This window comes from Sciurus vulgaris (assembly GCF_902686455.1).
Source record: "Sciurus vulgaris genome assembly, chromosome: 1".
NCBI lineage: Eukaryota > Metazoa > Chordata > Mammalia > Rodentia > Sciuridae > Sciurus > Sciurus vulgaris.
Genome location: NC_136461.1, coordinates 109,031,342 through 109,045,556, shown reverse-complemented (window position 1 = coordinate 109,045,556; position 14,215 = coordinate 109,031,342). Strand labels below are relative to the sequence as shown.

Genomic DNA, 14,215 nt, shown 5'->3' with positions numbered 1-14,215 from the left:
AACTTTGCTCAACAGTCACCTTCTTTATAAAGTCATCCTTAATGCCCCCCCAACACCCCAGCTGCGCTCTTCCCTTCCATTATAACCCACTGCCACACCAACAGGGGCTGCATCCCCATGGTATGTTCTCAAGTTATTTCTACTGAATACATAAAATGTACTGATATTTCCCCTAACATGTTACTTAAGAGACCTCTTACGTGATAGAAACAAGTCAATACTACTTCTATTTCCTTTAAACACAATATACACATACATTCTGGGAAATATTTTGTTAATATGTGGTCTTAATATAAATACTGCTTGATACATTTGGAGATGGTGAAGGATCCCTGGCTCTCTATACATCAGAAGAAATAGAAGCTGTCATGAGGACCAGTGTCTGGAAAGGTAACTCCTATGGGGTCTTCCAGGCAGAAAGACACCAGCAGTAGGAGAACTCTGCCAGGCTAAACACCAAGGTATGAGTCCACAGGAAGTGGAGCACATTTTTGGAGAGGGGGAGGGAAAGAGAAACAGAAATATGCCCAAGATTTTAGTAAATTTGGTATTCATATGACATTTTTGTTTACATTAGCCTAAGTATTTTATTTTTTAAGCTAGAGATGAGAACTCCCTGGATTTGTTAATACTCCAATTTGGGATTTGGGTCCAAATCTTTGACCCAAAGAAAAGCAAAAGATTCATGACAGCTTTGTTAACAGGAGAAAAGATGTGATATATGAGTACAAAAAAATGCTCTCTGCCAAGCCAAAAGGGAAAGGACCAATACAGATCTAGGCATGGCACATATATCTCAGGGTGCTGAGCAGAAAGGAATTGAAGGAACTGCCATTTTGTACCTATTTTTTCCTTCATTTTGCTGAGAGGTACGTATTACAGCAGAAAAGAGATATAAATGTTTACTTCTGGCAATCAGAGACATCAGGGTGCTTGCCCACAATTGAAACAGAAAAGTCCTTTAACTTACATTTCCACATGTATTATGTAGAGGCACTGACTTGTTGCCTCTGCTTCTTCGTCTGGGTGCAGATGAGCTCACAAAGTCTGACTAGGTGAGGGTGAAGGGCTATCACATAAACCAAAAGGATGAACTCGACCTGTGGAGAATGGTCCTCCTTCTCAACTTAATAAATACCAAATTTTCTGAATTTAATAAATACCATGGTTTACTTTGAAAAAAGCTAAGGGGGCTAGGGTCATGGCTTAGTGATAGAGCACTTGCCTAGCATGTGTGAGGCACTGGGTTCGATCCTCAGTACCACATAAAAATGAATGAATAAAATACAGGTATAATGTCTATCTACAACTAAAAATATTTTTTAAAAAAAGAAAAAAGAAAAAAGCTAAGGTCCACCTCTGAAGAACCCAAAATCTATGCCAGTAACACACATGTAAAAATTCAGTTACAATTAAATATGATATAAAAATAATATAACTGTAGCCAACTGCCTAAAGCAATCATGAAAGGGTACTAGGAAATTTTAGAAAACATCAGGCAATCACCAATTGTAGAGAATAACAGAAGAACATTTCAGGCAACCTCATGGAAGCAACAGGAAGTATGACATCTCTAGAAAATGATGAGAATATGTGTGACCTGACCTAGATGCTTGTGGGCTAGTGAGGCTATGAAATGTGTGGCCTACACTATCATGAGCCAAGACAGCCAAGTAAGGAGTTTACAGTTCATTCTGTGGATGACGAACACTCAACAGACACTACAAACAGGTGAGTTTGTTAGATCTGCATTTATAGCTAAAGATGTAACAATATAATGGATAAATGAGATGGAGAGAGAATAAAGTTAGAAAATCAGTTAAGGAACTATTTTGGCAATCTAGGTGAGGGATACCATGGCCCTCACCTACAAAGCAGCAGAGCAAATGAACAGGAGTAAAGGTAAGAAACAATTCAGAGGCTGGCAAGTGACAGAACATTATGAAGGTGAGGACAAGGGAGAGGCAGTATCTAGTCTGGGTATGTGGAATATGTACTGGTGTCACTTATATCAACATGCTGAGTTTGAGGTTCTCAAAGAATTTCTAAGGAAACATGCAACAGGTGGTTAGAATTAGGAGCCTGAATGTTTGGGTGGGGGAGGAGGTACAGGGATGATTGTGAGAGTCATTGGCAACTGACAAAGATGATGACAGTTGCTGAAACAACTGAAGAAACTGAGATTCCTCAGAGAGAACTGTGATATGGTTCCAAACAGTTTTGGGAAACGTGAAAATTTAATGGATAAGGACAAAGCAACATAGAGAGAGAAATAATCAGAGCTCAGAAAATCAGAGAAGCCAGATTTTAAGAAGGAATCGATCATGACTTTCTTTCTGGTGACAGTGACTTTCCTTCAGTGCATTTGCTTTGATCTCCAATCCTGACATAAATACTTTATGCAGTCAAAAATGTCTAAGCGTTTGACCTTTTTTTTTCTCCTTTTCCACTCCTTAAAACTCTCAAACAGAAGTTGAGGATAGTTGTCTGGAACATTTCAGTTCCTTATCATAATGCTGGGGGACACTAACGGAGTTAAAGATGCAAAATAAAGGTACCTGCTAAGAGTAGGAAAGTGTGGGCATGAGCCCCCTTTGTTACCTGTAAAACCAACTTGACAGGTACACTCATAGGTATCCCGGCTGAGCATGTGGCAGGTGCCTCCGTTCAGGCAGGGGCGAGACACAAAGCAGGGGTGAGAGGTGGAGTATTGGCAGTCCTCGCCTGTAAACCCAGGAGCACATCGGCAGGTGGCTTTCCCCAACATGGCCTGGGCCACGCAGGTGCCACCATTCTGGCAGCGGTTCTTCTCACAGGGATTTCGATGTTGACAATATTCTCCCAGGAAGCCCTCTGGACATCTGTCGGGGGAAAAAAAAGATGAGTTCATGAAAACACCTGACTCTGTATAAGTACAAAAACTTACAGTAATATGGTTCATCCAAGAAAACACTAAACTGTGAATCAAGAGACTTGAAGGCACAACTTATGGAGTACTTAGAGAACTTCACCACATACTCCTTGGTTCTTCTGAGTCTTGAAAGGTGGCAAGAACACCAGGCAGATGAAACAGCAGTCTGCTCCCATGGTGAGTCAGCATAACCCTTACTCAAAGGCAAAATACACTACAGCTTTCTTCATGCAGATACAAGCTGGGATGGTATGACTGCCTTTTCATAGAGCACTGTTCATATATGTTTGCTTAAAATCATTATCTTTCTCATTGTAACTGTGCCATTTGATAGGACTAAGATGTTCACATGATAATGCATGTAATCAACCCTCTTATCCCTCCAATTTAAAATACATAAGACATCATGTGCTTTTTCTCTATTAAGTATGGAGAAATAGTAAATTCTTTCTCATTACCACTGAAACATCAGTTGGCCTGCATGTAGCTTTCTGGGTTAATTTCAGGTAATTGATATTGCAACAAAGAAAAGGGGAAGGAGATACAGGAATGGGGAAGGGTTGCATTCTAAAACCTGTTAATATACAAGTGGCAGTTTTAAATCAAATAAGAAGGCACAAAATTAAAGTAACATGAGGTATCTAAAATTCCATATAAACACCAAAATGAATGAGGGAAATAACTCAAGACTAACATTCCATAACATTTTTCACATTAGGGCATTGAGGAATCTTCTTATATGCCACCTCTTAATTCATAAGGTGTACAATCATTCCAAAATGGGGGTAATATTTATGATAATTTTTTTTTTCTAAACAGCATCAAATAGGCATGGGAAGTCTCCAAGTTCGTGAGAAGAGACTATTATATGGGACCTCAAAGAAGTATTTAAAAGAACACAAAGACTTTGATTCTAACTATAAATTTTCCTGTTTGGCTGGAGCCCCAGATATTTAGTCCTAACAATTTCTCCATTTTACTTTTTGGTGCATAGAGAACTGAATACAGAAGGCTATTCCACCATCATATCAAAGATAACACATTTAAATCAAACTCTAAATCTGACCCTCTAAACCAGATCCTGTCTTGTCTTCTTGTGCACAGTCACTGGATGATTCTCCTAATCATGTAGACCTGAGAGACTGGGGTCTGGCTGGATTCATTCCTGTTTCCACCAATCATATCCAAGACATTTCACTAGCCATTGGTTAGCCAACTGAGGTCTTCAGAGACTAAAGTTATTCAGAAAAAAGGCAGGTCAGCTATTAGGGAACTAAGACAGTGCACACTCAGAAGAACTGTGCAGAAGCTGAATGGGCTGGGGTAGAACACAGAACCAGTCAACAGCTACAGCAGCAGTGATATAACTGGCCACAGGCTCCTCACCCCTTTCTGGAGCTGTGTACAGAAAGCATGGCAGAGGAGGAGCAGTGAGAGCTCTGAGCACCTTCATGAGAAGGTCAAGACAGAGACAAGGAAGCAGCAAAGGAAGAGTTCATAGTACTAGCTGAAGATGGTGAAGGTGACAGTGAAGAGTCTGCATATCAGAAGGTCAGAAGGTCTTGTCCTGGTGCTGTGACTGTGGGCAAATTATTATCACCTCAATTCTCTCACATCTTAAATAGTTAAGAAGGCTACCTCATCATGGCATTATGAGACCTGAACGAAGTCAAGAATGTGAAAAACCTGATGAGTATTAAAAAGCTTTACAAATGAGAAACATTTTTCTCATTTCTGTGTACAAAGGAAAATATGATGCCTTATCCAAAATCACAGCTTGATTTGATAATAAAGGGTTGGCTTTTTTTTTCTTTTTTTTATTGTTTCTTAAGTAGAGAAGCAATGAGTACCAATAATGGCACAGCTAAAGTTAACCCTGAGTTATATTATTAAAAGCACTTGCAGTTTATTCAAGCAATGTGTTATGGAAGATGTTAAAAACTGCAACACAATTCTCATTTACAGTGACAGTCCTTTGGGCATTAGGCCTGGCTGATGACTCTTGGTTCTCCCATATGGGAATTATTCACCTTTTAAATAATAGCAAACTTCTAAACCTGGGTGGGCTCTGACCAGATTTTTTCCTAAATATTATACCACCCCCAACATTACCATGTGGCATCTACCAAGAGAATACAAATTCATTTAAATTTTAGCATCATAAACACAATGAAAACAAGGTTCCCAGGAAAACAAAAATGGAACAAGGCAACAAAGTTTCTGGAACTAAACAAAAATATTTCTGAAATATCTGTTTCTAAGGTTTAATCCACATTGTTGCTCCCTACCAAGTATGAAAAAATAAATTTCAGCTAATATATGTTGAAGAAACCAGTCAAGTAGAGGCTGGTAAAGCACAGCTCCCAGGCCTAATTTGACCCAATGTTGTTTTAGTATGGCCTGTGAACTAAAAAGTCTTTGTATTTTTAAATGATTGGAAAAAAATTAAAAGAATAATATTTTGTAGCATTCAAAAATTATATAAAATTCAAATTTCAGTGTCCATAAATAGTCCTATTGGAACATAGCCACATTCACTCGCCCATGGCTGCTCTTGCACTATAACAACAGAGTAGTGTAGCTGCAAAGAGACCACATGGCCCACAAAAATATGTACTCTCTGGCACTTTACAGGAAGTCTGCCAACCCCTGAGCAAAAATATGTGATGTTTATTAATAGCATCTAATATACTTATTAATAATGATATTAATGATGATGAAGAATATTTTCCTATTGGTTTCCACAAAGAACATTAAGCTCATAATATTCATTAATTCTTGCAAAAACATTTAGTAAACACATATTATGTGCCAGGCATCTTTCTAGTAGTCATCTTTGTATCCATGGACTCCATACCCAGCATTCAACCAACTATAGATCAAAAATGGAAAAAAATGGTGTCTATACTGAATGTGTACATAATTTTTGTGTCATTATTTCCTAAACAAATAGTATAACAACTATTTACACAGCATTTACATCGTATTTGGTATTATAAATAATCTACTGATGACTTAAAAAGTATATATGAGGATGTGTATATGAAAATATTATGCTGTTTTAAATGAGGGACTGGAGCATCCAGATATGGGTATGTGCAGGGCAGGGGTTCGGCATCCTAGAACCTATTCTCCATAAATACTGAGCCACAACTGACCAAGAAGATATTTGCACTCACGTATTTCCCTCTTTCATAGGGAAGACAAAAAACAAAATCCAGAAGTAAAAGACATTTATAGGTTAGGTGGAGTAAATGTTATTAAGAAAAGTAAAACAGGAAACAATGAAGTTAGGCATAGGGGCATGGAGTGGGTAAGGAGAGCTATTTCAGTTTTAAATAGGAAAATCAAAGAAGGCCTCATTGAGAAGGCAACATTTGAGTCAAGATTCAAATGAGGTTAGGGACTAGTCATTCAGGGAACAAAGGGAAAAGTCTTCAAGGCAGAGAAATACCCAATGTCAAGGCACTAAGATAGGAGATCAGCCCCGGCCTGTTCAAGGAATGGCAGACCTGGAGACTTCTGTTGCTATGCCAAAGGGAGGAAGAAAGAGTAGCAGAAAACAGTTGAGTCTAACTAGGATGCAGACAAGGTGGGGCCATTAGGTCACTGTAAAGAAGGGTCTTAGTCTACATTGCCAATTCCTTTTTCCTCCTTCTTCATCAGTTACGGCCACCTTAAAGCTGAAGTCTGGCCTGCCCTTTTCTTTTCTCTCATATGCATTCAATAGTGTTATTACTGACCTGGTTTTAAACAACTACCTAAATGTATTACTTCAAAATACTCTGCTCCAATCACATGTGTTCAGTGTTCTAGAAGCCATCTATCTACATCTATGTAGATACTTAAAACTAAACATTTGGAAAAGACCATTTTCCCATGAAACTTTAATTCCTCCAATTTTCTAAGGATTCCACTCACAATTTAAAGTCACATTTAGTTGATCTCTCTAAGTTATATGTAATTTATTGCTATGTTCTGACAAGTCTTGTTAACTGAATTCCTATAATACTTGCCATTCATGTTCACAGTTTCCTTTTTGACACAAGTTCTGATCATCTTAAAACCTCGGGCCAGACATCTTGTTGCTGACTGTTCCCTGCCTCTATCCATCCTTGGAAACATGGTGCCTCAAGGGTGCCTTAAGATTCAGGGCACCCTAAGGTAATTTTCATCCAACAAGATAATCATTCCTAAAATATTTCTAAATGAAGATCACCAGTTGCTGGTTGAATACAAACATGACAAACAGTAAGAATTTGGTAAGTAGTTGAAGTTATTATTGTTCCTGTGGATTCTAGAACCAGACCACCTGCATTTCAATCCCAGCTAAACCATTTACTTGATGTGTAATCCTGGGCAGAGTGCTTAGACTCCCTGTTGTAAAGCAGATTTAATAACAGCGCCTATATCACAAGGTTTTTAAATCACTGCCATGCAGTTAAAATACCACCCAGCACATATGAAAAACCACGTATTTGTTAAGTATGGGCTTCCTGCTTCAACAAACAGTCTTTGGTTTTTCCATTATCAGAAATCTTTTTTCTTTTTTAAGTCTGAAAATTCTGCCTCCTCTCCTAGGTATATACCCAAGATAACCGAAAACATACTGCCCTTACAACAAGAATGTTCAAAACAGCATTATTCTCAATAGCCAAAAAGTGAAAATAAACCAAATGTCCAGTATTTGATGAAGGATAAATAAAATGTGGTACGTTCATGCAATGTAATATTATTGGATCATAAAAAAGAATGAAGTTCTGATATATGCTACAACATGGATGAACCTTGAAAACACCATGCTAAGTGAGAGAAGCCAGACCAAAAAAAAACAAAAACAAACACACATACACACACACAAAAACACTGAGGAGAAAGCAGATTAGGTTGCCAGGGGGTGGGGAAAATGGAGAGTGACTGCTAAGAGCAGAGAATTTCTTTGGGGGGCAATGAAAATGATTTGAAATCAGATAATGGTGGCAGTACCACAACTCTGTTAGCATACCCAAACCACTGAATTGCACATTTTAAAAGTTTTATGGTATGTGAGTTATATCTTAATTTCAAAAAGAACAAACTCTGCCTGTATAGAATTTCTACCTACTGGCTCTCCCTATCCTCTAGAACAAAAAGGAGCAAGTCTTCTGCTTCTCTGATATGTGGCTTTTCAAGAATCTAAAGACACTTAGTGCAGATTCTCTGTGTTCTTTTTTCCCAGGATTCAGTGCTTTGGACTGTTTCTCAATATAAAATCATTTCCAGACTTCCTCATCTTTTTAGTGGCTCTTCTATGTTTAAGATAACAATAGTAATAATAATAGTAATTATAGTAATATTATTTTTAAGCACTTTCTATGATTATGTACTTGCTAAGCATTCTGAACCTTAGAAAAATTAAGATTTCATAGCTAGTAGATGCTAGAGGGAGGGAGAATTCCAGGTATGACTCTAGAGCCTATGCATTTCAACTGGGCTATCCTGCACCATCCTCCAAAAATCTTTTTAAGGGGTTGGGGATGTGGCTCAGTGATACAGTGCTTGCCTAGCATGCATGTGGCCCTAGGGTTCAATCCCCAGCACTATAAAAAAATAAAATAAAATAAAACTTTTTAAAAGGGTCCAAATAGACAAAGATGCAGTACAGAACTGAACCTCCTGATTTGGATGCTATGTTTCTTCTTAGTCTAAAGCTGTGTTCACTTTCTTAGAAGTCAGAATATACTACTATGTGCTCCTGAATACAAAAAAAGCCCAGCTTTATTTCACATGATCTACTTTTGTGTCACATTTTTTTTCATCCTATACTTACATCTTATGCTTTGTAATTGGATTTTGTTCCTTTTAAATCTGTCAGGTGGAATCCTTACTCCAAGTTTCATTGATTTGGGCAACATTTATACTGTATTCATATAATTACAGAATTTCAGCAGTGTACCATATCTCAGAAGCCAGCAGATTCTACTCCTGTTGCACAGATAAGGACACCAAAGCTCACTGACTTTCCCCAACCTTCCCTTCTGTGAACCTAGCAATTTTTCCCACTTTTGCATCATCTACAAATTTATCCCTATCTTCACCTACATCGTCCAATAAAATAGCACTTCACTGAAAGCAGGCTACTAAGTCTTGCCCCAAGACTAACACCTTTTCAGTCAGCAAAGTCAGCCCAACTTCATAAGCATCCCATCAACATCTCTCCATAGGGACAGCTTGGAAATCCTTGCTGAAACATTACTACTTAAGGAATAATCTTCTCAGAAAAACCAATAGAGTACAGGAAGCAGATTGAGAGGGAGGGAGGAAGGAGGACATGGGAAAGTACTGGGGAATGAAATCTTCCAAGTTATGCAATGTCCAAGTATGGACATACCACAATGAATCTCACTTACATATATAATTATAATGCACTTATTAAAATAATAATAGTAATAATAAATGGGAGATCAGTAGAGTAGAGCAAGAAGATCAGAGGGAAGGGAAAGGGAAGATACTAGGGAATGAGATTGATCAAATTATGTTATATGTGTATACAAATATGGCATAATGAATCCTACTATCATAATTATAATGCATCAATAAAATTTAATTTAAAAAAGAATATTCCTTCTTATACATAATTTTGATAATGCAACCTTCTCTTCTGCTTGGAAACTAGCATTAGTGCCCAATCTTGCAAACTGAAGTTTCTTAGAATCTCTGCCCTGCTTGTCTGTCCAATTATAATCATCTATCCATCTTAATCTATAACACAAACACTACAGATTATTTCCACAACCTTGTCTACTGTCCCCTACATAAATCATCTAGCTGGGTGCAGTGGCATATGCCTGTAATCCCAGTGGTTCAGGAGGTTGAAGCAGGAAGATCACAAGTTCAAGGCCAACCTCAGCAACTTAGTGAGGCCCTCAGCAATTTAGCAAGATCCTGTCTCAAAATTAAAAAATAAATAAATAAAAAGCCTGGGGATGTGGCTCAATGATAAAGCACCCCAGGTTCAATCCCTAGTACAAAAATATATTAAATTTAATTATAAAAAATCTTCTAATTTCTAGTGAGAAATATCATATTTCCCATCAAAATGTCTCCCATTTATGTGCCTTTTTTTCATCCTTTCTCAAAGATCTGCTTAAACTTTACATCTTCTAGTGAGCCTCCTTAAAACCATCCACTATCCCCAAACCCTCCAACAGTAGATGCAGTGATTTATCTTCAATGACTCCACCCACATGGCTCTTTTTCAGTTAAGACACTCTACTCCTCCCTGCTCACCTCTCTCCCACCCCCTATTAAATAGTTCTTGATGGGAAGAACACATCTTGAAGCCCTGTGCAAGTTCCTTGAAAACCATGTCACCAAGTGACTGGTTCCAAAGCAGGGTAAATTTCATATTATGATTAAGAATAATCTCTTCATCCAAATCTGCTACAAAATTTCCTTCCAACTCTCCACTGTCATCTGCCTGGCAGAACATAGGCCAAATCAACCCCAGGAGTCCTCCTGAGGTACAAGATTAAGATCCTTCACACCCCAGGAAGCTAAGCAGAATTATGTACACAGGAAGACAAAGGAGGAATGGGTAAGTGAGACAACCAGAAATAAAGGATCCTTGTTTCCTATGATAAGAGCTCTCCCAACTTCACATATCCCTATTCATCTAAAACATGAAGACAACATATACCCTGTAAGTATAAGAAGTGAAACTGCCTGAAAACAAGAGCTTGAGTAGCTCTCTTCTTGAGATGACTCAAGTTGAGTTTGGTTAGAGGCTGAAAACATGACTATAAACATCCAAGTTCCATTTATAATTCCACTCAGCTACCCAGTACGAATGAAAAACAGTCTACCTCTTCAACCAAAGAGGTATGTAAAAATTTTCCAAAAAATAACCAAGTACATCCAACAGCTGCCTTTCATTCCCAAAGCTATATGAAGGCCTCCCTCCTCTGGGGACTGTATCAGTTACTTTAATGGGTCTCAGGCACGTCCTTCTATTCCTTACCTCTTCTCAAGCTTTGGAACCTGAAAAAACATGGTTCAAAGGTGAGGCTGTGAAAGAAGAAAAAGTCGGAGGAGGAGTTTTTTTTCCCTGCAAAATAATTCCACAAATTTATCTGAATACTTTTCATGTCCATATAGATATATATCCATGACTTTTTCTTTAAAAGTCTACCATCTCTGACAGGAAGAGGACCACTTTTTCATTGTTACTATTCTCACACAAGTGGGGGAATGGGGTAAAAGGGAGGGAAGGAAGAAAAAAAGAGAGAAAAACAAGGGAACTAGAAAACATTCCATTTGAATACCTGTATGGTCCCCCTCACTAACACAGATGAAAACCAGACCCCAACTCTCACATGTCACCAGCAGCCTGGATTAATTTACATGTAGCCACTTTACAGATTTCAACGAAGCTGGGCTGTGAATTGCAATTCCAATCTATCTGGCAATAGCTGCAGTTTGGGATCAGTCTCCCTAGTAATACAGGACAGAAAAAAAATTGTTCTTTCAAGTTTCCTAAGTGAATAGCCACTCGTCTACAGAAAAGCTTAAAACAGTGCAGCAGCTTGTGTTGGCTCCAAGATGACTGAAGTCGGAGCAGGAAATAAGCCCCTTTTCCAAATAAATGCCAGTGTTCTCTGTCCTTGTTTTCTCTGCTGAATGTTCTGTAGCAGCAGGGTGAGCACAAATTGCATCCAGGGCTTTGCTGCAGCTCTGCTTTTAGTTTTGGGGTGTTTTGAGTTTGTATTTGTTTTTTGTTTTTTTCATGAGGATTTGGTGATTTGGAAAAAACAACAATGACAACAAAGCAAAATCCCACCACATACAAGAAGAAGAAAAAGAGAGGCATGCTTTACAAAATAGCTATTTCAAAATCATGATTTTTAAAAAACTATACAGAATGTGGAACGGAGGGGAAAAAAATGTCTCATGTGGGTTGTGTCGGCACTGCAGCTGCTCCTCATTAAAGCTCCTCTTTACTCCCTCTGGGCTAGTTTCCAGCAGAAAATTCTTTAAACAGAACTCTGCTTTCAACCCACTTTCTTCTTGCTCTGGGCCTCTCGGCCCCCCAGTCCACAGTGGCAGCCTGCCCTAGCTGAGCTCTAGAGGGGGAGCTGTCATTAAGGTAAATGAGGTAAGGGCAGGGGAAAAACTAACAAAACCCAGAAACCAAATTAAGCATCGGTCAGTAACAAAGGTCTGCAGTTAGAAAGGCCCCAAATCAGTCTGTTCTTTCCTGTGGCCATAATGCCAGCTTGGTTTCCTGTCCCCTCTCCAGTTCCCCCTGTTAAAGAAGATAAAAATAATTGCTAACAGCCAAAGCTAGCTGTAACCAGTGAAAGTTCCTATATAACTTTCAATTCCCAAGGCTCACTCTGCAAATTTCTAGATGCCCCAGAGCCTACAGAATCAAGTTGGAACGCCTAGGCTGGCATTCAAGAACCCAACCCACTGAGCTAACTTCAAGGCCTCGGCCTCCCCCTCCTAGCATAACCCAGTTCCGTGTCTCACCAGACTGTTCACTTTTCAATTCTGCAACTCTGTGTAAAGGTAACTAACTGGGTTATGCTAACTACAAACTTTTAAAGAAAAATTCACAAAGACTTCCAGTTAACTTCCTGGTAAAGAGGGGAAGTCAAAGGAAGAAGCTCTATCGTGTTGACATCTTGCTTTTCCCACTCCCACTCTCATTCCCCCTTCCTCCAAAAACAGAAAGGGGAGAAAAAAGGAAACATATCTTATTCAGCAAGAACGAAAAAACAAAAAGAACTTAGTAAAAAAAAAAGCATTGGTGTATAGAATAGAGCCCATAACAAGGCTGTTTGTGGTAAAACACTGTTAGTTTCATATAAAGGAAACAAAGACAAATATACAATCAAATCCCCCCTCCTCCCTCCCCCCCACACACAAACTTTATCACAACTAATATACAAAGACTGCCGAATACTACAGGGCAGTTCATTTTTCTAGTATGTAAATTCAGCTCCCTGGACAGAACATTTCTGCTTTTCTTGTAGAAGTATTTCAGAAAATGTTAATCTCAGTCCCCACATTAGGCTGAATGCTTCCAAATTAAGTTTCCCACAGGAAAATAACCTCACGGGGAATTGTGAGGCTGGGAGCTGTCTTCTGGAGCCCCACCCCACTTGGTCTGCAATGTGTTCAGGGTTTTCTACTCCTCATCTGAATAAAGCAATGAACACACACTTATTGTAATAAATCCAAGCCACAGAGTGACTGAAGTGGGACAGGCATCGAAGCTGTTCATTCACAGCATCGTTCCTCTTCACTGGAGACTGTGAAATCAGGAACCTCTGCAATGGGAAACCACGCTTTATTGACACAAGACCTTTGCAAACGCCCTTATCTTCAAGTTGACAGTCTAAGCTCATTTATCAGAACTCCAAAGCTAAGCTGAGCACCCAGGCTCTTCAATCCTCATTTGAAAGATGGGAAGGGGCATACAAACAGTGTTGAAAGAGCTGCTGCTCTTATAGAAGGTGGTCTTTCTTCTGTCTTCCAGGACACAATCAGTATCTTACCATATTTTACTGCCCTGGCCCCCAAGAAAACATCAATGTATGATTAAAACATGACTGACATACCCTAGTTATGTGAGTTTACAAAAAGTACCCTTCACAGTAATAGACAAAAATGAATGAGATAAGCCAGTTGTTCCTAAGCTATGGACTGCAGAATTATGGCAAGAGTCCTGCAATGCTGACAAATCACTCTTTAAAGTACTAAATGATGTCATGTACATATTAAAGTATACATAGATGCTGTTATGATTACTAAAATATAGATGCTATTGAAATGATTTTGTGCTTGTGTGTGTGCTTGGGATTGAACACGGGGCCGAGTGCATGCTAGGCAAATACTCTGTCACTGACTGGGCTACACCCCCAACCCCTAAAATGTAATTCTTGAATTCTCAGTAGATTTGACCTGATGCATTGTATTCAAACAACAGGCTGAGAAATGACTTCCTTCTAAGATGATCTCTCCTTGTGTGCATTGTGTTCTTGCCAGACTTAACTTCTTCCAGCTGGCAGAACATGCTACAGTGTACCGCTCCTCACCTCCAGACCTTTGTATGTGACTTTCACTCAGCCTAAAACACTTTTGCTCACCCTCTTCTCAAAGATAAGTCCTCAAATTCCTTTGAGCCTCTGCTTAAATATGATTTCCTCTGAGAAACAGCCCGGAAACCCTGGCCATTTGCTCCCCTAACCCTGACATATCATATCACTCATTAACCTTTATTATGATTATCTTCCCTAGCAGACAAGAATTATTCATTGC

At 38.9% G+C, this 14,215-nt stretch overlaps 1 protein-coding gene across 2 annotated transcripts in view; it reads right to left on the bottom strand.

The window, feature by feature from the left end:
* The window catches only part of NOTCH2 (notch receptor 2), a 157,803-nt gene that overhangs the window by 86,860 nt on the left and 56,728 nt on the right, over window positions 1–14,215 (bottom strand). For both annotated transcript variants that reach the window (XM_079140190.1, XM_079140191.1), the window contains exon 3: window positions 2,602–2,861. In XM_079140190.1, the coding sequence (XP_078996316.1) occupies window positions 2,602–2,861 (260 nt within the window). The remainder of the gene's footprint in view (window positions 1–2,601; window positions 2,862–14,215) is intronic.